The sequence below is a fragment of the Lithobates pipiens genome, unplaced genomic scaffold (genome assembly GCF_037356315.1).
Source record: "Lithobates pipiens isolate NorthernLeopardFrog02 unplaced genomic scaffold, aLitPip1_a1.2 Scaffold_19, whole genome shotgun sequence".
Lineage (NCBI taxonomy): Eukaryota > Metazoa > Chordata > Amphibia > Anura > Ranidae > Lithobates > Lithobates pipiens.
The window spans coordinates 236,156,759-236,180,674 of NW_027507764.1; the positions used below are offsets into that span (position 1 = coordinate 236,156,759).

The 23,916-nt window shown below is 48.7% G+C and overlaps 1 protein-coding gene across 1 annotated transcript in view; it reads left to right on the forward strand.

Moving 5' to 3' along the window:
• LOC143998267 (uncharacterized) overlaps nucleotides 1–23,916 on the forward strand; it is a 258,980-nt gene that overhangs the window by 218,661 nt on the left and 16,403 nt on the right. The window contains exon 2 of the mRNA XM_077493940.1: nucleotides 13,358–13,805. Within this exon, the coding sequence (XP_077350066.1) occupies nucleotides 13,368–13,805 (438 nt within the window). The 5' untranslated portion in view covers nucleotides 13,358–13,367. The remainder of the gene's footprint in view (nucleotides 1–13,357; nucleotides 13,806–23,916) is intronic.

A 23,916-nucleotide genomic window follows, 5' to 3' on the forward strand; every position in this document is an offset into this window, starting at 1 on the left:
TGAGACATTACAGCACATGGACACTTGGACATTCCCCTAACTTATAAATACACCCGATCTGGCGGCCATTTTACATTCTTTCTTCTGTCACTATAGGGAGAGGTTGCTGTGTGGAGCAGGGAGAGATTACAGTGACCCAAATCGCTAGCTATTTGGTACACAAAAGTTCTTTTCAGGACTGGTATAGGTGTTAGGTGTAGTTCAGGATAGGCAGTGCTGTGCTAGTGATTGTTGCAGCAGCCTGAGTGTCTTTTGTCAGTTTAGAGAAAGGGACAGGACGGTGTGTCTGCTGCAGGGACAGCCAGTTTAGTCATTAGCTGTTACTATCAGGTCCACAAAAGGGCTATTTCAATTATTGTTCCAGTAGCCTCTGTTTTGTCAGTTTATATAGGGACAGGCAGGAAGCAGTGTGTGAGGCAGTGAGGGTCAGTTTAATCAGTAGCTGTTACTATTAGTTCCACAAAGGTTCTTTTCAGGACTGGTATCAGTGGTATGGTAATAGGCTTGTACACGTATAATATTCTTTCTTCCAAATATAGAAAGAATATTATACTTGACTGCTGCCCTTCTGCTGCAGTCTGCTAATCATTCACAACCCACTTGTTCCACAAAGCTCCTTATAAGGACTGGTAACTTGGTCTGTCTAGGGTGCTACAGTACATAGGGTTGAGTGAGGTACAGTCTGCCATTCTATAAGGACTGGTATAGGTCCACAATACATAGGGTTGAGGTGCACTACTGCTGACCGCTGCCCTATACTGCAGCAGTCCTTCATCGGTATAGGGACTGACGTACAGTCTGCTAATCACTCACACACAACCTACTTGGTCCACAAAAGTCCTTATAAGGACTGGTAACTTGGTCTGTCTAGGGTGCTACAGTACATAGGGTTGAGTGAGGTACAGTCTGCCATTCTATAAGGACTGGTATAGGTCCACAATACATAGGGTTGAGGTGCACTACTGCTGACCACTGCCCTATACTGCAGCACTCCTTCATCGGTATAGGGACTGACGTACAGTCTGCTAATCACTCACACACAACCTACTTGGTCCACAAAGGTCCTTATAAGGACTGGTAAGGTATAGGGTACTACAGTACATAGGGTTGAGTGAGGTACAGTCTGCCATTCTATAAGGACTGGTATCGGTCCACAATACATAGGGTTGAGGTGCACTACTGCTGACCGCTGCCCTATACTGCAGCAGTCCTTCATCGGTATAGGGACTGCCGTACAGTCTGCTAATCACTCACACACAACCTACTTGGTCCACAAAGGTCCTTATAAGGACTGGTAAGGTATAGGGTACTACAGCACATAGGGTTGAGTGAGGTACAGTCTGCCATTCTATAAGGACTGGTATAGGTCCACAATACATAGGGTTGAGGTGCACTACTGCTGACCGCTGCCCTATACTGCAGCAGTCCTTCATCGGTATAGGGACTGAGAGTTTTGTCACAGGGTCATTTAAAAAATTACAGGCAGAGGAAGAGGCAGACCCTTCCGCAGGGGTGGTAGGGGTAGGGCAGGAGCAACAGGCTTGAGCCAAAGTGGGAAGTTGCAGAAGGTGCGTTCAATTACTTTAAAGGACGCACCAGACTTGGTTGAGTGGCTCCTTCAGCCTTAATCTTCTGCACCCTCCTCATCCTCTCGATCTGCACCCTCTTCTTCACTCTCTGCTATGTGCACCCCCAAAGACACTACCACCAACAACACCACCACCACCACATACCTTCCGCATGAGTCACAGGAATTATTTTCCGATCCATATCAAGACATTTCTGATGCGCAGCCACTCTTGGTATTGGATCAGGAAGAGAAGGCAGCAACAACCGCTACTCAGCAGTCTGACGACAGTACCCAGATCAGCCCAAGGAGGAGGTTGGTCCCCGGTGTTGCTGCCTACTCCGAGATCTCTACTTATAGCGGTGGGGAAGGTGACGTTGATGATGACGTGTCTAGTGATGTCACGTGGGTGCCCACAAGAGAGGAAGAGGAGGGGAGTTCAGAGGGAGATATGGACCAGCAGATAGGGAGGAGAAGCAGGAATAACTTACATTGCACAGGAGGGACAAAGCAGACTGCAAATGTATCAGGAGCGAGTCATCGACCATGTATGGTCACATCTGGCGCTCCCAGGACACCGGCACATGGCTCCGCAGTGTGGGCTTTTTTTAACGTGTCCACTGCTGACAATAGCGTTGCCATCTGCAATCTTTGCGGTCAACGCATTAGTCACGGTAAGCCCAACACTCACCTAGGGACGACCGCCTTAAGAAGGCACATGAGCAGCCATCACAGAGCCAAGTGGGAGAAACGGAACACACAAAGCCACACTGCAGGCTCTCACCGTCCAGCCTCGTCTTCTACTTCTCCTTCTCTTCTCTCCTCACAATTGTCCTCCACTCCACCTTCCATCACGCCAAGCTCACGTTTTTCTGCAAAAAGGCAGGTTTCCGTGGGCCTAATGTTCGAGCGGAAAAAAACGATGACGCCGGATAACCCTCTTGCCCAACGGTTGACGGCTGGCCTGTCAGAACTCATAGCCCGCCAACTACTGCCATATAAACTGGTGGACTCGGAGGCCTTTCGCAAATTTGTGGCCATTGGAACACCACAATGGAAGGTCCCAGGAAGGAAGTATTTCTCACAGAAGGGCATCCCAGAGCTATATGGCCATGTTCAGCGATAAGTGAATGTATCTCTGGCACACAGTGTCGGTGCCAAGATACATCTGACCACAGACACGTGGTCTAGCAAACACGGGCAGGGAAGGTATATCACTTTTACTGCCCACTGGGTGAACCTTCTGACGGCCGTCAAGCATGTAACCCGTGGCGCCCGTGTAGATTTGGTTTTACCGCCACGGATTGCATGCAGGGCTGACTCTTCTTCTCCTCCTCCTCCTACTCCATCCTCCTCAGCTGACTCCTCCTTTTCCGCTGCTAGCGTCTTTTCCACTGCGCCGCCCAAGCTCCCCAGAACCTAAAATTAGCACTTTTAATTTCCAACGTTCGAGTCCCATAGACTTCAATGGGGTTCTAACGTTCGTACGAATTTGGGGTCCGTTCGAAAGTTCTGGTGCGAACCGAACCGGGGGGTGTTCGGCTCATCCCTATTCGCCGCAAACCGACTGCCGAGCGAACAGTTCGGCCATCCCTAATTACAATGACATATTCAATGCTGTATGCATACCACCCAGCTAACTGTCTAAACCCACCTATATTTCTCCGGTGACCTTGACAGCCGATCTCGATGCATCCTGCAAGAAGACAAAGCAAAAAGCAACACTGTACATTACACTCTGATCTTGAAGAGCGAAATTCCATCATTAACATTCTAGTTGAAATTTGTGCAGGTTCCCCTGCACCCCAGGAATCATCTATATGCATGATGACTTTGTGCCCAGATGACTGAGGCACTGAGAAGCCATCAAACAAGCGAAAGTATTTGTCCTCAGAAATCTGTTCCCAACTATCACCACTAAGGATGGCCGAACGGTTCGCCCAGCGGTCGTTTTGCGGCCGAATTTCGGCTGTTCGCCGCCGTTCGCCCGGCGGACTTCCGTGTTTACTGTGTAAAAGAACTTTGACCTATGATGACACATCCATCATGGGGTACAGGACAGCCAATTGAGACATTACAGCACATGGACACTTGGACATTCCCCCTAACTTATAAATAGACCCGATCCGGCGGCCATTTTACATTCTTTCTTCTGTCACTATAGGGAGAGGTTGCTGTGTGGAGCAGGGAGAGACTTCAGTGACCCAAATCGCTATCTATTAGGTCCACAAAAGTTCTTTTAAGGACTGGTATCATGGTATAGGTGTTAGGTGTAGTTCAGGATATAGGTTTGAGGCACTGCTATTTAAAGCGGGATTCCACCCTAAAGTGGAACCTCCGCTGATCGGATCCCTCCCCCCCTCCGGTGTCCCAATTGACACCTTTCAGGGGGGAGGGGGGTGGAGATACCTGTCAAAGACAGGTATTTTCACCCACTTCCGGGCATAGACTCCCGTGGGAGTCTACGCCATTTCCTGCCCTGCCGCGCTGTCTGCTGGGTCCCAGTGACAGCGCGGAGATTTCCTATTGCGCGGCGTGGCTCGCGCATGCGCAGTAGGGAACCGGGAAGTGAAGCCGATTCGCTTCACTTCCTGATTCCCTCACCTAGAATGGTGACTACAGCAGCCGAGAGCCGAGCGATCGATCGGCCTCGGCTGCCGGCATCGCTGGAACCCGGGACAGGTGAGTGTCCATTTATTAAAAGTCAGCAGCTGTAGTATTTATAGCTGCTGGCTTTTAATATTTTTTTTTTTTGGTGGAATCCCTCTTTAAGTCATTGTTGCAGCAGCCTGGGTGTCTTGTCAGTGTAGAGAAAGGGACAGGACGCTGTGTGCTGAAGAGGACAGTCAGTTTAATCATTAGCTGTTACTATTAGGTCCACAAAAGTGCTATTCAATTTATTGTTGCAGCAGCCTGTGTTTTGTCAGTTTAAATAGGGACAGGCAGGAAGCTGTGTGTGAGGCAGTGAGGGACAGTCAGTTTAATCAGTAGCTGTTACTATTAGGTCCACAAAGGTTCTTTTCAGCACTGGTATGGTAATAGGCTTGTACACGTATAATATTCTTTCTTCCAAATATAGAAAGAATATTATACTTGACTGCTGCCCTTCTGCTGCAGTAGTCCTTTATCAGTATAGGGACTGAGGTACAGTCTGCTAATCATTCACAACCTACTTGTTCCACAAAAGTCCTTATAAGGACTGGTAAGGTCTAGGGTACCACAGTACATAGGGTTGAGTGAGGTACAGTCTGCTATTCCTTAAGGACTGGTATAGGTCCACAATACATAGGGTTGAGGTGCACTACTGCTGACTGCTGCCCTACTGCTGCAGTAGTCCTTTATCAGTATAGGGACTGAGAGTTTTGTCACAGGGTCATTTAAAAAATGACAGGCAGAGGAAGAGGCAGGCCCTTCTGCAGTGGTGGTAAGGGTAGGGCAGGAGCAACAGGCTTGAGCCAAAGTGGGAAGTTGCAGAAGGTGCGTTCAATTACTTTAAAGGACGCACCAGACTTGGTTGAGTGGCTCACTCAGCCTTACTGCACCCTCCTCATCCTCTCGATCTGCACCCTCTTCTTCACTCTCTGCTATGTGCACCCCCAAAGACACTACCACCAACAACACCACCACCACCACATACCTTCCGCTTGAGTCACAGGAATTATTTTCCGATCCATATCAAGACATTTCTGATGCGCAGCCACTCTTGGCATTGGATCAGGAAGAGGAGGTAGCAACAACCGCCACTCAGCAGTCTGACGACAGTACCCAGATCAGCCCAAGGAGGAGGTTGGTCCCCGGTGTTGCTGCCTACTCCGAGATCTCTACTTATAGCGGTGGGGAAGGTGACGTCGATGATGACGTGTCTAGTGATGTCACGTGGGTGCCCACAAGAGAGGAAGAGGAGGGGAGTTCAGAGGGAGATATGGACCAGCAGATAGGGAGGAGAAGCAGGAATGACTTACATTGCACAGGAGGGACAAAGCAGACTGCAAATGTATCAGGAGCGAGTCATCGACCATGTACGGTCACATCTGGCGCTCCCAGGACACCGGCACATGGCTCCGCAGTGTGGGCTTTTTTTTTAACGTGTCGGCTGCTGACAATAGCGTTGCCATCTGCAAGCTTTGCAGTCAACGCATTAGTCGCGGTAAGCCCAACACTCACCTAGGGACGACCGTCTTAAGAAGGCACATGAGCAGCCATCACCGAGCCCAGTGGGAGCAACAGAACACACAAAGCCACACTCCAGGCTCTCACCGTCCAGCCTCGTCTTCTACTTCTTCTCCTCTCTCCTCACAATTGTCCTCCACTCCACCTTCCATCACGCCAAGCTCACGTTTTTCTGCAAAAAAGGCAGGCTTCCGTGGGCCTAATGTTCGAGCGTAAAAAAATGATGACGCCGGATAACCCTCTTGCCCAACGGTTGATGGCTGGCTTGTCAGAACTGATAGCCCGCCAACTACTGCCATATAAACTGGTGGACTCGGAGGCCTTTCGAAAATTTGTGGCCATTGGAACACCACAATGGAAGATCCCAGGAAGGAAGTATTTCTCACAGAAGGGCATCCCAGAGCTATATGGCCATGTTCAGCGGCAAGTGAATGTATCTCTGGCACACAGTGTCGGTGCCAAGATACATCTGACCACAGACACGTGGTCTAGCAAACACGGGCAGGGAAGGTATATCACTTTTACTGCCCACTGGGTGAACCTTCTGACAGCCGTCAAGCATGTAACCCGTGGCACCCGTGTAGATTTGGTTTTACCGCCACGGATTGCATGCAGGGCTGACTCTTCTTCTCCTCCTACTCCATCCTCCTCCCTCTCCTCCTCAGCTGACTCCTCCTTTTCCGCTGCTAGCGTCTCTTCCGCTGCGCCGCCCAAGCTCCCCAGAACCTATTCGACATGCCAGGTGAGACGTTGCCATGCCGTGCTGCGTCTGTTGTGCCTGGAAGCCAAGAGCCACACTGGCCCGGCACTCCTTTCAGCTTTGCGTTCACAGGCAGATCAGTGGCTAACACCGCTCAATTTGACAGTTGGTAAAGTGGTGTGTGACAACGGTGCCAATCTGCTTAGCGCATTGAAACAGGGCAAAATTACGCACGTGCCATGCATGGCACTCGTCTTAAACTTGGTCGTGCAGCGATTCGTTGTCAAATACCCTGGGGTCCAGGACATCTTGCGGCAGGCAAGGAAAATCTCGGCCCATTTCAGAAGAACTCACACGGCCATGGCTCGCCTTGCTGACATTCAGCGGCGACACAATCTGCCGGGCAGACGTCTTATTTGTGATTGCCCGACGCGATGGAACTCAACCTTCTATATGCTTGATAGGCTGCTCCAGCAGAAACGTGCAGTTAACGTCTACCTGTATGAACTCTGCGGCAGAACAGGTTCTGGGGAGCTGTTTTTTTTTTCACCGCACTAGTGGCTGCTCATGCGCGACGCATGGAGAATTCTGCGGCCATTTGAGGAGATCACCAAAGGGTCAAGGACCAGTACTGGGTGGCAACGTACTTAGACCCCCGGTACAAACACAAAATGGCAGAAATGTTACCGCCTTCACAAAGGGCTGTCAGAATGGAGCACTTCCAGGCCTTGCTTCGAGAAATGCTGCATTCTGCTTTTGCCTTTGCTGGCAGAGGAGCAATTCCCACTCCCAGAGAAGGAGTTGCGGGTACCAATCCAACAGCGCCTGCAAGAAGAGGCCGGTTTGAAGATGTGTTGGTGACTTCGGATATGAGGTCATTCTTTCAGCCGACCCATCGACAGGTGTCATACGGATCCAGCATCAGGGAACGCCTAGACCGTCACGTGTCCGACTACATCGGGTTAACGGCCGATGTGGACGCTCTGAGAAGTGATGAACCCCTGGACTACTGGGTGGGTAGGCTTGACCTCTGGCCAGAGCTTGCCCAATTTGCAGTCGAAACTGTTGGCTTGCCCCTCGTCCAGTGTTCTGTCCGAAAGGACGTTCAGCGCAGCAGGGGGGATCGTGACCGATAAGCGTACTCGCCTAGCTCACGACAGTGTTAACTACCTCACATTTCTAAAAATGAATGAGGCATGGATCTTGGAGGAATTCAAACACATGTGACCAGTAGACCATGTATATGTCTATAAACAATTTTTTTAATCGAGCACACAGACCTTCTTTCTTCATTTGGCTCACTTCCTTGTCCAAAAAAAGCACACCGTACTATATGCCCGTACCCTCCTTTTTGAAGAGGTTGAGCGGTGTCATATTTCTACTGGGGCTGCTTATTATGAGGGGCTCCCACCATCCCTGTGCTGACTTCCTCCTGGGGCTGTACCTCTGCTGTGCATATTATGAGGGGCTCCCACCATCCCTGTGCTATGCTCATTTTGAGGGGCTCCCACCATCCCTGTGCTGTGCTGACTTCCTCCTGGGGCTGCTTATTATGAGGGGCTCCCACCATCCCTGTGCTATGCTGACATCCTCCTGGGGCTGCTTATTATGAGGGGCTCCCACCATCCCTGTGCTGTGCTGACTTCATCCTGGGGCTGTACCTCTGCTGTGCATATTATGAGGGGCTCCCACCATCCCTGTGCTATGCTCATTATGAGGGGCTCCCACCATCCCTGTGCTATGCTCATTATGAGGGGCTCCCACCATCCCTGTGCTATGCTGACTTCCTCCTGGGGCTGCTTACGGTGCAGGTGTCAGTGCTGTATATCACGGTGCTGGTGTCAGTGCTGTATATCACGGTGCTGGTGTGAGTGCTTTATGTCACACTGCTAATGTCAGTGCTCTCTATCACGGTGCAGGTGTCATTGCTGTATGTCACGCTGCTGATGTCAGTACTCTCCATCATGGTGCTGCTGTCAGTGCTGTATGTCACGCTGCTGATGTCAGTGCTCTCTATCACAGTGCTGTTGTCAGATCACTCTATCACGGTGCAGGTGTCATTGCTGTATGTCACACTGCTGATGACAGTGCTCTCTATCACGGTGCTGCTGTCAGTGCTCTATATCACGGTGCTGGTGTTAGTGCTTTATGTCACGCTGCTGATGTCAGTGCTCTCTATCACGGTGCTGTTGTCAGATCACTCTATCACGGTGCACGTGTCATTGCTGTATGTCACGCTGCTGATGTCAGTACTCTCTATCATGGTGCTGTCGTCAGTGCTGTATATCACGGTGCTGGTGTTAGTGCTTTATGTCACGCTGCTGATGTCAGTGCTCTCTATCATGGTGCTGGTGTCAGTGCTGTATATCACGGTGCTGGTGTTAGTGCTTTATGTCACGCTGCTGATGTCAGTGCTCTCTATCACGGTGCTGGTGTCAGATGACTCTATCCCGGTGCAGGTGTCATTGCTGTATGTCACGCTGCTGGTGATCATCTCCTGCACCCTCTTCTTTGCCTACCCTGACCTTCCCTTTCCTCCATTGCCTTCATGCGCTCCACAGTCCTGAATTGTCACAACAATTTCACATATAAAAAAAGAATGCTTGTAGTTGTTGATCCCAGATTCACCTCATACATGTGTTATGTCATTGGCCATGTGGTGGGACTATGTTTGCACAGCTAGTAATTATTTTGTGGCTGCAAATTTGTAGGTTTGCAAAGTTCGCCTCCCATTGAAGTCAATGGGGCCCGCCGCGAACGATACGGTTCACGAACTATCGGCCGCGTTCGCGGTCTGCGTAACGTCCCATCGGAAGTTCGTCTATCACTAGTCACCACATCCTCTGATGGAAATAAAACAGGAACTAGCAGAGATTCCCTGGGTACACCAAACATTGGGATGGAGAAAGTTGGCTTTGCTTTCCCTTTATAAAAGGTGTGAGGTTAGAAAAGGCATCCTGACAATCCAGCAACAGCCTCCAGCCATGTGGTTATACTGTTTAATGGACTCAGTCTTAAAGAGCTCAAAGAGGGCCCCACAGTGTTCAACCTCTTCCAATCTGCAACTTAACACTAACCAAAAACTCCTGTGAACTCCAAACAGGACTAGGTAGAAAACTTGCAAACCCTCTTGAGTCTGAGGTGTCTGTAAGCAATGTAGCAGCCCACCCACTATTGTGGTGGACTTGGCAGCTTTGTGGAAGAGAGGAGCAGTGGGGAATCTCCCGAAGTAACCATGAGTGTCTGATACCTTCATCCAAGACTCTGTACAACATGCCGTCCAGAAACCCATGAAGCATGCCTTCTAGGGCTTACCTTAAGAGTCTGGGCATGCACTTGTGTGACTGGCTCACTGATCCCCCCCCCCCCCCCAAGAAGTTTGCACAAAGACACAAGCAAAACCCCTGCCATCCACTTCTACAAAAAAAATCATTTTTGGCAAGATACTTCCAATAGGAAATCATGTCTAAGGAGATGCAGACCCTGCCACTCTCCTTAGAGTCCTGCAGGTGCAGCGGCTGGTTGAAAATTATTAAACCATTCCCGTTAGACTCACCAAGTACATGGCCTGGTTATTGCTGGTCTGCCAGCATCTGCAGATGCTACAGTATGTAGGAGCAGGTTCAGAGTATACCGTTTTGACATCCTGTTTATACAGGCATTTTTCCTCGAACCCCCTTCATTCTTCCCCACTTTTGTTTCTAGGAAGCAATACGCAGCCCTGGGTCTCAACCATATGGCTTCCCTAACTGCCAAAGTGCCAGGGTTCTCTTTCAGTGGCTATACAAGCAACTAGGAGGGACTTCCTGGTCACCCTCCATATTTTGAGTAGCACACTGCTGCATCTGTAATATATGTAGCAAGGACCCAGGCCCCCTTCAGTCCAACGAGAACCTCCAGAGCCACAAGTTGTCAACATCCTTCCAAATAGAGTGTATTGTAAGGCATAGTAGGTGCAGAGCACATCTTTGGATTGTGGTGAGAAACCCACACAGGGAGAAGATATAAACTTCAACAGAAGCATTAGCATGTTGGGGAATTGAACCAGCAACCCCAGTGCTGCTAGAAAGAATTGCCACCCACTTAGCCAGCAAGCAGCCTCTGCAAAGTAGGTTCATGGGTGCCAGACACCTAGGGTGTACCACCTGTCCAGGATTTACGCGGACAGATCGGGTTTTGAATCATGTGTCAGGGTTTCAGTCCACCTGAGACCCGGACATATTACCAAGACCAGGCTGTGGCTCCCCAAGTAACCAAGTTAGTCAAATACAAAACTGTTGCCACTGTAGGCGGCTGTTTGGCCTCATTGAAGGGTGATGATGTCATCAAGGGCAATTTGGCCACACCCACTAGAGCGCTCTGTGCATTACATTACTGCTCTCCTTGGGGCACCCAAATGTGTCTGTGCAACGCTAACACGGCAGACTCCCAGACTTCTACAGGAGGACAGCCACGCAGGGAAAAGCATCCAGCAAGATGCCACATCTGCACGGACAAGAATGCTGTCTGCTATGGCAACAGTCTCCAACAGTTTCCATTACAAGTGTAACAGTTGCTTCAGGCAATTAAGGCAAGTTCAAAACAGAATATTGTGCCATTCTTATCAATAATAAAGACATTTGGTATTAACTGTTAGCTGCATACTTCTCCAGGCAGTGGCTACTCACCATCCTCCTGGGCATAGGTACTGCGCCACAGGCCCTGCAGGAGTCTTGCTGGGGCGCTGGCTCTGGGGAAGAGGAGTAAAGACGTGTTCCTTGGAGCGCTTCTCCTGAGTGGGAGCGCCATCCGGGCTGTGCTCCTCTGAAGAATGTCCGCCTTGCCTTGGCCTGGCCCTTTTAAGAGCGTGGGCGTACGGGGCTGAAGCAAATCAAAGCCAATCCACATGAGAGGGCACCCTTTTTTTCCCTGAAAACTTACCGATACGGTGGTCCCCACCTTAGTTGTTGAGGGTCTTTATATGAGCGGTAACTGACTTTTGATCTGTGGAGAAATGGGACGGCCAGCTCAGGTGAGGATAGCTGAAAAGTGACATAAGGATCAGGAGTAGATATAGGAGAAAGGATTCCACTTTCCTTTTTTTTCCAATATATATATATATATATATATATATATATATATATATATATACACATACACACACACACTGCAGAGGGTCAGTCTGGGGCGGGTTAGGAAAGGGTTAATTAAAGAGGGTAGGAACTTCTCCTTCAGCCCTGCTTACTGTCAGCTGAGCTGAAGATGTCAGAGGAGTTTGGAGAGAAAGAGACACACATGCTGTGTGAGGATCCATTGCTGGATTGTGTAGCTGCTGGGGTGAGCAAAACCATATCAGAGACCGTATCTCTGGCTAGATCCATGTACTTTGTCTATATATCAGCCTGTTGGTTAAAGAGACTGAACTTTTCCTATTTCTGCACCTGTGTGACAAAACAAGCCTGTCGTGTCTTCTGTTTGTTTTTCTGAATAAAGCCATTTTCATTTTACTGAACTGGCCTTTCACCCCTCTGATCCCCTACAATACATACATGTATTGTACATACACCCCCACACATATGCATACCCACACATCCACATACATTTTTTTAATTTTATTTATTTATTTTTTAAATGTGTGTATATACGTATACACAAACCCATGTCACATATACATACCTACACACACATGCAACACCTGCAGCAAGGAATGGGAAAGGTAATGAAAGACAAGAGGGAGACACAGGTAAAAGATGCATTCGACCCTGTATGGCACAAGGGGCTAAGAGAGAGATAAAGCATAGCTGCCCCCCCACATTCCACAAGCACTGCAGATACCAATTTTAAAAGCAGATTTTGTTCCTAAAGAGGAAACCCTGCAGGGGCTCCCAGACTATAGCGCATGTTAGCAGTCTGAGCGCTGGGACTTCGCACTGGGAGAGGCTTGAACCCAGCCGGATGCTGCACAGAGGCGGGGGGGGGGGGGGGTTCGGAAACAACATAGTACTGCTTACTCTTCTCTGGTGCGTTGAGGTATGAGGGAAAAAAAAGAAGAATGGGGTGGGGCCTAACTAGGCCTTTCATTTATACTATTTACTGGTCCTGAGGGAGTGGTCAAGAGGCGGAGCTCTATCACTGGTATGCTGCGATGTTGGCATCAGGAATTTTTTTTTTTTAAACGTGCGTTTTTGATGCCGGTCCATTGACGAGCCATTGGTGCCCCGCTGCTGTCTCAGCCAAAAGAGGAGGAGAGTCCCAGACAGCTAAGTCTTTGGTGCAACATTGCTGGATCAAGATGGGGCTCGGGTAAGTATTAGCCCTTGTACACACGGTAGGAGATTCCGACGGAGTGTGTCCTATCAGACCGTTTTGTCGGATAATCCGACTGTGTGTGGTCTCCATCGGACTGTTTCCGTCAGAGTATCCGACGGACCAAGTTTTCCAACTTGTCCGTAAAATTTTCCGACAAAATGCTCTGATCGGACATACTCCGATCATGTGTAGCCTACTCCGACGAACAAAGTGCCACGCATGCTTAGATCAAATTCCTAGACCAAAGCTATTGGCTACTAGCCTGAACCTAGTCCCGTCGTAACTAAATAATGTCATCACGTTATGTACAATCGGATTTTCCGACAACTTTGTCCGACCGTGTGTATGCAACAGTTTCGGACAAAATCCGTCGGACAAAATCCAACGGATTTGGTTGTCAGAATGTCCGACCGTGTGTACAAGGGCTTAGGGAGGCTGAGGGGGGCTGCTGCACACAGAAGGTTTTTCATCTTAATGCATAGGATGCATTAAGATAAAAACCTTCTGACTTTAAAACCACTTTAAATACTGCAACGCTGTTTTTTATTTATTCAGGTACAGGATTTTTTTTGGATATAAAGTAATTGGAAATTCAAGAAATTTGACTAATGCATGCATTTACATTTACCTAGAGGGAAAAACATGTCAGATGAGGAATACTCCTTTCTAGCAGTTAAAAGGTCTTCATGGAAGATACAGCAGACCATGAAGCACAGCACGCCATTAACAACTTGTACATACATGAGCAGCTTACCAACAGTAAATGAATTGGAAGAAGATGGATACCGTTCAAACTGCAGTACTGTAAAAGAAAATTATGAATGTCTTAAGGAATCAACAGATGGGACTGCTCAGTCGCAGATAAACCAAGAAAGAATTGTGCAGGACCCAAGTCATTGTTCTCCGCATGAGATAACAAACAAAAAAAATCAAATTGCTATTGAGAGAATTCCACCAAGTGAAATCACACTTACTGTAACACCAGAACAAGAAACTGCTCTAAACAACAGGAATAAACCTTCCAGAATGAAGACTTTCAGCAGATACTCTAAAATTAAGAAGCAGAGAAAACTACTAATGGTAAGTATGGAAATAATGTACACTGATGGTTTTGTGTTAGAGTAGAGGATTATCGAAAACCATATTCTTTACAATTTACATTTTCCAATGGCAAAGCTAAGGGAAGTGCAAAGAGATAAATCACTTGGCTTCGTGTATTAAGTGAACGTCAATCATCCAATCGTGCAAGCAAAGAATCCTGTTTTCTTTTTCCTTTTCATTTATTCTCTAAGATAAATGAAATTTCGCTTTGAAATTGAACTTGCTCTGCTCTAACTACAGAAAATACTTTTCATTTTGTTTTTCTTATTTTATTTTTTACTGTAAAGCGTTACAAGGATCAAAGCTTTATTAGGTGAATAGTTAAAGTGTATTGACATCTGTTACTGGTTGCTGATTTCTTGCTATTGGTAACCAATTTGATCATATATTCTATGACATCAAAGAAAACTCTTGCTGAGACTAATTTAGAGGCTGTTAGGTAGGGATGAGCCAAACACCCCCCCCCCCCCCCCCCGGTTTGGTTCGCACCAGAACTTTCGAAAGGACCGAACATTCGTATGAACTTTAGAACCCCATTGAAGTCTATGGGACTCGAACGTTCGAAATTAAAAGTGCTAATTTTAATGGCTAATATGCAAGATCTTGTCCTAAAAAGGGTTTGGGGACCAGGTTCCTTCCCCAGGGGACATGGGTCAATGCCGATTAAAGTGAAAAAAAAAGTTAAATATCATGCCTGGGGGGTGTCTATAGTATGCCTGTGAAGTTGCACGTGTTTCCCATGTTTAGAACAGTCCCTGCACAAAATGGCATTTAACAGGAAAAAAGTCATTTAAAACTGCTTGCGGTTTTAATGTAATATCTGGTTCCGGCAATACGGATGAAAATCATTGAGAAAAATGGCATGGATAGCCCCTCCTGTCCATTACCAGCCCCTTTGGGTTGTGTACAAATATTAAGGGGAAACCCGTACCCAAATAAAAAAGGAAAGGCGTGGGGCCCCCAGGCCCTATATACTCAGAAAAGGAGTATACAGGCGGTGCAAACTAGACAGGGACTGTGTAGGTTTGTTGTGTTAAGTAGAATCTGTTTGTAATTTTTAATTGGTACATTTTTAAAGTGTAGCTCAAGTCAAAAAATCTATTTTTAAGCTTTTTGGAAAACATAGGGAAGGGTTATCACCCCTGTATAATTTTTTTGGCCATCTGTCTTTTTTCATCTCACTTCCTGTTGTCTCCTTCCGTTTGCAAGTAGGAGACGTTTGTAAGTTGGATGTTTGAAAGTAGGGGCCTGCCCTATATGCTCTGCAGAAATGGAGGCCTTAAGTGTTGGTGTTGCCACAACACTGTAAGCCCTCAAAGTGACTCTTGGTGGGCGCTGGCTCACCCTGCTGTGAACGATTATATCAAGAATTGTAATTACATGCCATTGTTGAACAGTGGTAGAAAAATTGGGCCTTTGGTGGTTGTGGTGCTGGTGCCACAACACTATAAGTCCTCACAGTTACTCTCGGTGGGCACAGGAACAGGCCCTGCTGTGAAATATTATATCAAAAATTGTATTACATGCCCCTGTTAAACAGGGGCTGAAAAATTGGGCCTATACACTGCAACCTCTCCCATATACTCTAGTTGGAGGGCAGGAATGAGCCCTGCTGCAAAGCATTGCATTAAAAATTGTATTACATGCCCCTGTTAAACGGGGACTGAAAATTGGGCCTTAGGCACTGGTGCCACGACACTGCAACCTCTACTATATACTCTAGTTGGAGTGCTGGAATGAGCCCTGCTGCAAAGCATTGCATCAAAAATTTTAATTACACACCCCTGTTAAACAGGGGCTGAAAAATTGGGCTGGTGGCATCACCCAGAACCAAACATGTTCTTCCAAGATATCAGCGGGATCATTGAGGAGGAAGAGGATAGTCAGTCAACATAACAGGACAGTCACTCAGCATCAACATAGGCAGTCTTGAACGGATGTGACATTTCAAAAAAAAATATTCGGTTACATCAGCTTCAGGTGCTTGGTAGCTGGTGGTGATCCAAGACTGATTCATCTTTATGAAGGTCAGTTGATCAACCGAGTCGGTGGACAGGCGCACCCTGTGATAGGTTACAAAACCACCAGCAGCACCGAAGGTGCATTCCGAAAGAAACGCTGGATGCAGGACAGGCCAGTAGCTCAATTGCATACTGTGCAAGCTCTGGCCAGTGATCCATCCTCAAGACCCAGTAAGCCAGAGGATTTTCGGTGGGAAAGGTGTCCAAGTCTGACCTTGCCCCTAGGTATTCCTGCACCATGTAAATCAGACGCTGGTGATGGTTGGTGATGGTTGCTGGAACCGATCATACCTTGGGGCTGCGGACTAAACAATTGTCTGAACGCATCGGTCAGACGGCCAACTTCTCCACCGCTCCTTCTGTGACTGTCCGAAGCCTCAGCAACACGTTGTCCAGGACCAGGAGTTTGTAACCTCCCAGTCTCTGGGAACGCATTGCACAGACCTTTCTGCAAGGCATCCCAGAGATGTATCCTCCTCTGCTCCTTCTGCGATGGCAAGATGAGGTCCGCAACCTTACTCTTGTACCGTGGATCAAGGCCAGCCAGTAATGGTCCCTCTCCTTGATCCGAAGAATACGAGGATCCTTCTGCAGGCTTTGCAGGATCAGGGAGGCCATGCAGCATAGGTTAGTTGAGGCATTCGGTCCGGAGTCCTCTGGGTCGCTAAGGACAACCTGATCCAAAGCCACCTCCTCCCAGCCACGTACAAGTCCACATGTTTCTTGGGACTGTAAATCATCCCTAAAAGACTGCTGATGTTGAGTTCCAGGCTCCACCTCCATGCTGACACAAGCCGCCGCCTGCTCCCCCTCCTCCTTCTCGTCCTCTTCCTGTGTGATGGGTGGGACAGCAGGAACACTGTCTGGATAAAGGGGGCCTTGAGAGGCAAGGAAGTCCTCCTCTTCCTGCCTTTGTTCTGCCTTAAGTGCCCTGTCCATTATTCCACGCAGTGTATGCTCCAACAGGTGGACAAGAGGCATGCACTGTCACTGCTCACCATTCTCGTGGCCTCTTCAAATGGTGACAGGACAGTGCAAGTATCCCTGATCATGCCCCACTGGCATGGTGAGAAAAAACTGAGCTCCCCTGACCCTGACCCTGTCCTGGTGCCGTAGTCACACAGGTACTCATTGATGGCCCTCTGCTGCGTGTGCAGATGCTGCAGCATGGCCAACGTTGAGTTCCACCTGGTGGGCATGTTACATATAAGGCGGTTCTTGGGCAAGTTCAACTCCTTTTGGAGGTCAGCCAGCCAGCTGGCATGGTTTCAACCACTTCTTGGCCTGCCCCTGCAGAGCTGACAAAATATGGAGGAAGAAGAAGAGGGGGTGGAGGAGAGAGGTGTGTCACAACCAGTAGTAGCATTTTGGAGGCATGGTGGCGGAACAACCTCCAACACTACTGCACCTTGTCCTGCATCCCAGCTGCCAGAAGAGTGACCCAATGGGCCGTGAAAGACGGGTAACGTCCCTGTCCATGCGTGCTGGGCCATGAGTCAGCAGTAATATGCACCTTACCGCTGACCGCCCTGTCCAACAAGGCAAGGACATTGCCTTCCACATGCCAGTAAAGAGCCGGAATCGCCTTCCGTGAGAAAAAGTTTGGGGACCTGCCACTGAGGAACCGCACATTGCACAAATTAATGGAAGGGGGCAGAGTCTACCAACTGAAAAGGCAGCAGTTGAAGTGCTAGCAATTTAGCCAAGCTAGCATTCAACCGCTGGGCATGTGGGTGGCTGGGAGTGAACTTCTTTCGACGGTCCAGCAGCTGAGGCAGGGAAAATTGCCTGCTACAATCGGACGTGGGTGTACTGCTAGCAGAGTGCCCACAAGTACTTGGCTGTGACACACCTAATTGTATACCTTCATTCCTCTCAGAGCAGGTTTCAGAGAGGACTGAAGGTCTAGTGGGGTTGGAGATTCCAGCTGATGAGGAGCAAGGAGAGGTCCACTTTGTACTTTGGTGTGGGTCTTTAAGGTACGTTTGCCAACGAGCTGCATGGCAGGTCAACATATGTCTGGTCAAGCATGTGGTGCCCAAGCGGCTGATGTTTTGGCCACGCGAGATACACTTGAGATGTATATTGCAAATTGCAGCGTGCGATCTGATGCACTCGTCTCAAAAAAGGCCCACACCAAAGAACTTTTGGAATAACGCGCAGAGGCAGCGCCCTGCACAGGCGGAGCTCTGCGGTGTGATTCAGTCGGTGTGCTGCCCCTAAGCTGGCCCCCGGAGGGCATCCTGCCTTGTTGGAGATGAGCCGCCTCCTCCTCCCCCTCTCCTATCAGGCACCCACGTGGAGTCAGTGCCCTCATCATTCCCTCCCTCTTCATCACTGGAGCAAACCTGGCAGTATGCTGCAGCTGGTGGAACATAACTGCCAGATTGCTGTCCTTGAGCATCCCCTCTCTCTGCGCTCACGCTACTGCCTTCCTCTAGATGGGTATCATCATCAGAGCCTTCAAAACGCTGGGCATGCTCCTGGAGCATGTACCCAACACTGTGCTCAGAGTTCAGGAGACTTCTCAGGAGGACATGGTGGGTCTAGGGAGGAGTGACTGATGATAACATTGAGACGAGGGAAGAGGATGCGTTGGCAGCTGCTTTGCTAGTACCCTGAGCCTGGGTGAGAGAGGATGAGGAGGATAAAGAGGGCTTGGTCATCGACTCTACCTAGTCTTCGCCATGATGCGGCTCAACACGTCCAGCTGCCGAAAAGAAGGACAAACGTGTCCCATGGCCACGTGCTGATGATGCACCGTGTCCACAACCAGCGCTGTTGTCTCTAGACACAGAGCCTGCTTGCCCTCTTTTTATTGGCTCGTGACTGTCTGCCTCTCCTTGTTGGCCTTACAGACATAGTAATGGCCTGCAGGGAGATGGGGAAAACCAGCAATTGGGTAGTATATATTGTGCTGGAGGCACACAACACCCACTAACTAGGGTGCAGGAGTTAGTGGGTGTTGTGTTCCTACAGCCCAGCACAGTATACACCTGTATCTCCCCTTTTAATGGTGGTGTTTTCTCATACAGGCATCTGCAGTAGTTAGTGAGTGTTGTGTGCCTACAGCACAGTATACACCTGTATCTACCCTTTATTGCTGGTGTTCTCTCATTCAGGCATCTGCAGTAGTGTCATGGTTATGCAGTGATCTTCCTGTTTGCTTACCTCCCCTCATGTGTTCAGACTAAGAGGCCAGCCACTTCCACCTGGTGGTTTTTATAACCTCTCCTCTAAGCATGGCTCCACCCCAGGCCCTATCAGGGAACCTTATATTAACCTGTGCACTGCAAGCCAACAGTGCTGATCAACTTTGGCGTGTCTTTGACTATCCCTGTTTGCCTGTTATCCTGACCTTTTGGCGTGTCCCTGACTATTCCTGTCTGCTTGTGGCCCCGACCTTGGCTTTGTCCCTCACCATCCCTATCCTCCTGTTGCCTATTGTGGGTGTGAGCTGGGGGACCCTGGGGGTCGCGACCTGGAGCCAGTTGCAGCCAAGTCCATCCTCACCACTCGAGGCTCTGGTAAACACCTGCTGGCTCTTAGACTCCGCGCCCCAGGGAATCTTACGCTCTAACCCCGGTGGGACCTGTCTCCCGTCCGCAGCAGTCAGCCGTAGGGTCCACAACCTTGCGGTGCACTCCTGATCCCTACGGTGTGCATCTGTCACCTTGCCTCAAGGTGACCTGACAAGTAGTTAGTGGCTGTTGTGTGCCTCCAGCACAGTATACACCTGTATCTACCCTTTATTGCTGGTGTTCTCTCATACAGGCATCTGCAGGAGTTAGTGGGTGTTGCGTGCATACATCACAGCCAGGGGCGGGCTGGGCCGGGGGGCAGGGTGGCAATTTCCCCCTAGGCTGCCCTAACAATATACACATAATGGCCGGCGGCCACCGCTCACGATTTTTTTTTTCTTTTCGGGTCATGGCATGGGCTGCAAGCTGAGGCAGAGGGAGGGGCGCGGAAACTCGAGAGGCACTCACTTATGTAGTGGAGGCCGCTCTGTTCCCGCACCTCCTGACGGTCGCACTCACACTAATCCACTGACAGTGGAGTGAGAGCCAACCTATCAGCTCGTGTGGGGGATTCCCACCCCCCCTCCTCTCCTCCTCCTCTCCTCTCCTCCGAACACTGCAGCCCGTGTGAGCATCTGCCCACTCTGTTCCCTCCCCTGCTTCCTCATTGGTAGAGGGAGGGAGCCCATCAGAGCCTCCAGCAGCTGCAAAGCATCGTGGGACATCTAGTCCCGGTGGCCTAATAGCAATTCCTGGGCGCAAAAAATCCCTAGCCTGCCCACAGGAAGAGAACAAACGAGAGGCTGCGGGGGAGCAGACTGTCACCCCATGAGGCTGATCCTGAGGACAGAGCACAGATAATGTAAGTTTTTTGGTGAATGTGTTTTTTTTTATTTTTTATTAAAAAGAAAAGTCTTACACTATGAAGATTTCTCACTTCTCTCCCATTGTTTCAAGCTGGGAGCTTGTATTATTTACCCCTTCATGCCTAAACCTTTTTTGACACTTGTTTAAAAGTAACAAATATATATAGAGAGAGATTTTTTTATTTTTTTTAGCAGAGACCCTAGAGAATAAAATGGCAATTGTTGCAATATTTTATGTCACACTGTCACCCTTCCTGCCCAGGTCAGTTTTCATTGTGCGGTCATGCAACATTGTACCCAAATTAATTTTTTTCCACAAATAGAGCTTTCTTTTGGTGGTATTTGATCACCTCTGCGGTTTTTATTATTTGCACTTTAAACAAAAAAAAGAGTGCCAACTTTAACCACTTCAGCCCCCGGACCATTTTAATGGCCAAAGACCAGACCACTTTTTGCGATTCGGCACTGCGTCGCTTTAACTGACAATTGCGCGGTCGTGCGACGTGGCTCCCAAACAAAATTGACGTCCTTTTTTTTCCTATAAATAGAGCTTTCTTTTGGTGGTATTTGATCACCTCTGCGGTTTTTATTTTTTGTACTATAAACAAAAATAGAGCGACAATTTTGAAAAAAACGCATTATTTTTTACTTTTTGTTATAATAAATTTCCCCTAAAAATATATAAAAAAACATTTTTTTCCCTCAGTTTAGGCCGGTGCGTATTCTTCTACATATTTTTGGTAAAAAAAAAAAAAAAAAATCGCAATAAGTGATTGATTGGTTTGCGCAAAAGTTATAGCGTTTACAAAATGTTTTTTTTACTAGTAATGGTGGCGATCAGCGATTTTTATTGTGACTGCGACATTATGGCGGACACATCGGACATTTTTGACACATTTTTGGGACCATTGTCATTTATACAGCAATCACTGCTATACAAATGCACTGATTCCTGTGTAAATGACACTGGCAGTGAAGGGGTTAACCAGTGGGTGGCAGTGTAGGGGTTAAGTGTATCCTAGGGGTGTGTTACTAACTGTGGGGGCTGGGCTTTCATTTAGTGAACACTGATCTCTGCTCCAATCACATGGAGCAGAGATCAGTGTCACTTGTTGCTAGGCAGAACGGGGAGATGCTGTTTACAACGGCATCTCTCCGTTCAGCCGCCCCGTGAGACGATCGCGGGTATGCCCGCGGCGATCGAGTCCGCAGGACCCGCGACCGGACCCACGGGGGTCCCGACCAGATTGGACGTACCTGTACGCTAATATACCTGCCTGTGCCATTGTGCCGACGTACATCGGCGTGCGCTGGTCGGGAACTGGTTAAAAAAAACACAATATTTTTTACTTTTTGCTATAATATGCCAACTTAAGCCTTAAAGCGGGAGTCCGCGTTTTTTTTTTTTTTTTTTTTTTTTTTTTTTTTTTTTTTAAAGCCAGCAGCTACAAATACTGCAGCTGTTGACTTTTAAAATAGTGACACTTACCTGTCCAGTGCGCCCGCGATGTCGGCACCCGAAGCCGATCTCTCGATCGTCTCTCGGGTGCTGCCGCCGCCATCTTGGTTATGGGAATCAGGAAGTGGAGCCTTTCGGCTTCATTTCCCGGTTCCCTACTGCGCATGCGCGAGTCGCGCTGCGCAATGAGGATGGACCCGCTGCCTCTGGTATCTGTGTGTTTTCCAGCAGGCAGCGGGGGACTTTCGTAATCTACGCCCCTTTCCGCAGAGAGCTATCCAGGAAGTGGGTGCAGATACCTGTACTGTACAGGTACCTGCACCCCCCTCCCCCCTGAAAGGTGCCAATTGTGGTGCCGGAGGGGGGGAGGATTCCAATGAGCGGAAGGTCCACTTAAGGGTGGACCTCCGCTTTAACAGTTTAGGCTGATGTGTAATTTTCTACATATTTTTGGTAAAAAAAAATGCGATAAGCAGTAATAAGTTATAGCGTCTACAAAATGGGTTATTGATTTATGGAATTTTTATTATTTTTTTTCTTTTTACTAGTAATGCTGCAATTTTTATTGTGACTGTGACATTGCGGTGGACAGATCGGACACTTTTGACACTATTTTGGGACCAGTGACTTTTATACAGCAATCAGTGCTATAAAAATGCACTGATTACTGTATAAATATCACTGGCAGAGAAGGGGTTAACACTAGGGGGCAATCAAGGGGTTAAATATGTTACCTAGGGAGTGATTCTAACTGTGGGGGAGATGGGACTGACTAGGGAGGAGACCAATCCTATATACTAGGAACATACGATCTGTCTCCTCTCCCCTGACAGGATGTTGATCTGTGTATTTACACACACACAGATCCACATTCCTGCTCTGTCATGAGTGATCGCGGGTGCCCGGCAGATATCACAGCAACCGGGTACGTGCATCGGCTCCTCGGTGACGTGTACCTCAGTGTACCACCAGGAAGCCAAGGATGTCCTATGATAAAGAGCACACTGGTGACATCTATCATAGAACCTGGTCCAGGAGGCACGACTTCGTATGACAGAAGCCGCACTGGGTAAGCGGTAGATCTCTGCTCTGTGTTATCCAGCAGCTTTTCTCTCTCTAATCCCCATGCACTGAACAGACTGCATTGATGGGCTATGGTGAGGCTGCATTGATGGGCACTGACAAGGCTGAGCTGATGGGCACTGGTGAGGCTGCATTGATGGGCACTGGTGAGGCTGCATTGATGAGCACTGATGAGGCTGCATTGATGAGCACTGATGAGGCTGCATTGATGAGCACTGATGAGGCTGCATTGATGAGCACTGATGAGGCTGCATTGATAGACACTAGTGAGGCTGTATTGATGGGCATTGGTGAGGCTGCATTGATGGGCACTGTTGATGGTGAGCTGATTCGTGGATTAATGGGCCACTTGACTAGACTTGCCCCCCAGGCCTAAGGCTGCCAGCCCTCCCTCACAGTACTGTATACACCTGTGTCTATCCTTTATTGCTGGTGTTCTCTAATACAGGCATCTGCAGGAGTTGGTGAGTGTTACGTGCCTACAGCACAGTATACACCTGTATCTACCTTTTATTTCTGGTGTTCTCTCATAAAGGCATCTGCAGTAGTTAGTGGGTGTTGTGTGCCTACAGCACAGCATAGTATACACCTGTAGTGATGGACGAACTTCCTACGGGGCGTTTCGGGAACCGCAAACGTGGCCAAAAATTCCCCCATTGACTTTAATGGCAGGCGAACCTTTAAAAACCTCCAGCTCATATTTTCAGCCATAAACTACTTACTAGCTGTGCACACATAGTCCCACAACTTGGACACTGACATAACAAAAGTATTATGTGAATCTGGGATCGACAACAACAAGCATTCCTTTTTTTTACCTGTGAAATTTTGACAATTCGGGAGCGCATGAAGGCCATGGAGGAGAGGCAAGGTCAGGGCAGGCTATGAAGGGGGTGCAGGAGATGATCAGTACCACAGTCAGGGCAGCGCAGTCCTGTGCCAGTGTCCCAGTGTGCCAACCTGTGCTTGAGCCCCTCCCTCTGCCCGGTCCTTACCCCCACCTCTTCAGGGCTCCACTGTGGTGGTCCGGAGGTGCCATCCAGAGCTGATCCTCAGCCATGGTGCTGGCACTGCCTGCTGATTGGCTTCTCCGCTGCTATCTCCCTCACTGTCTGAAACCAGCACCACGATAGAGACTGA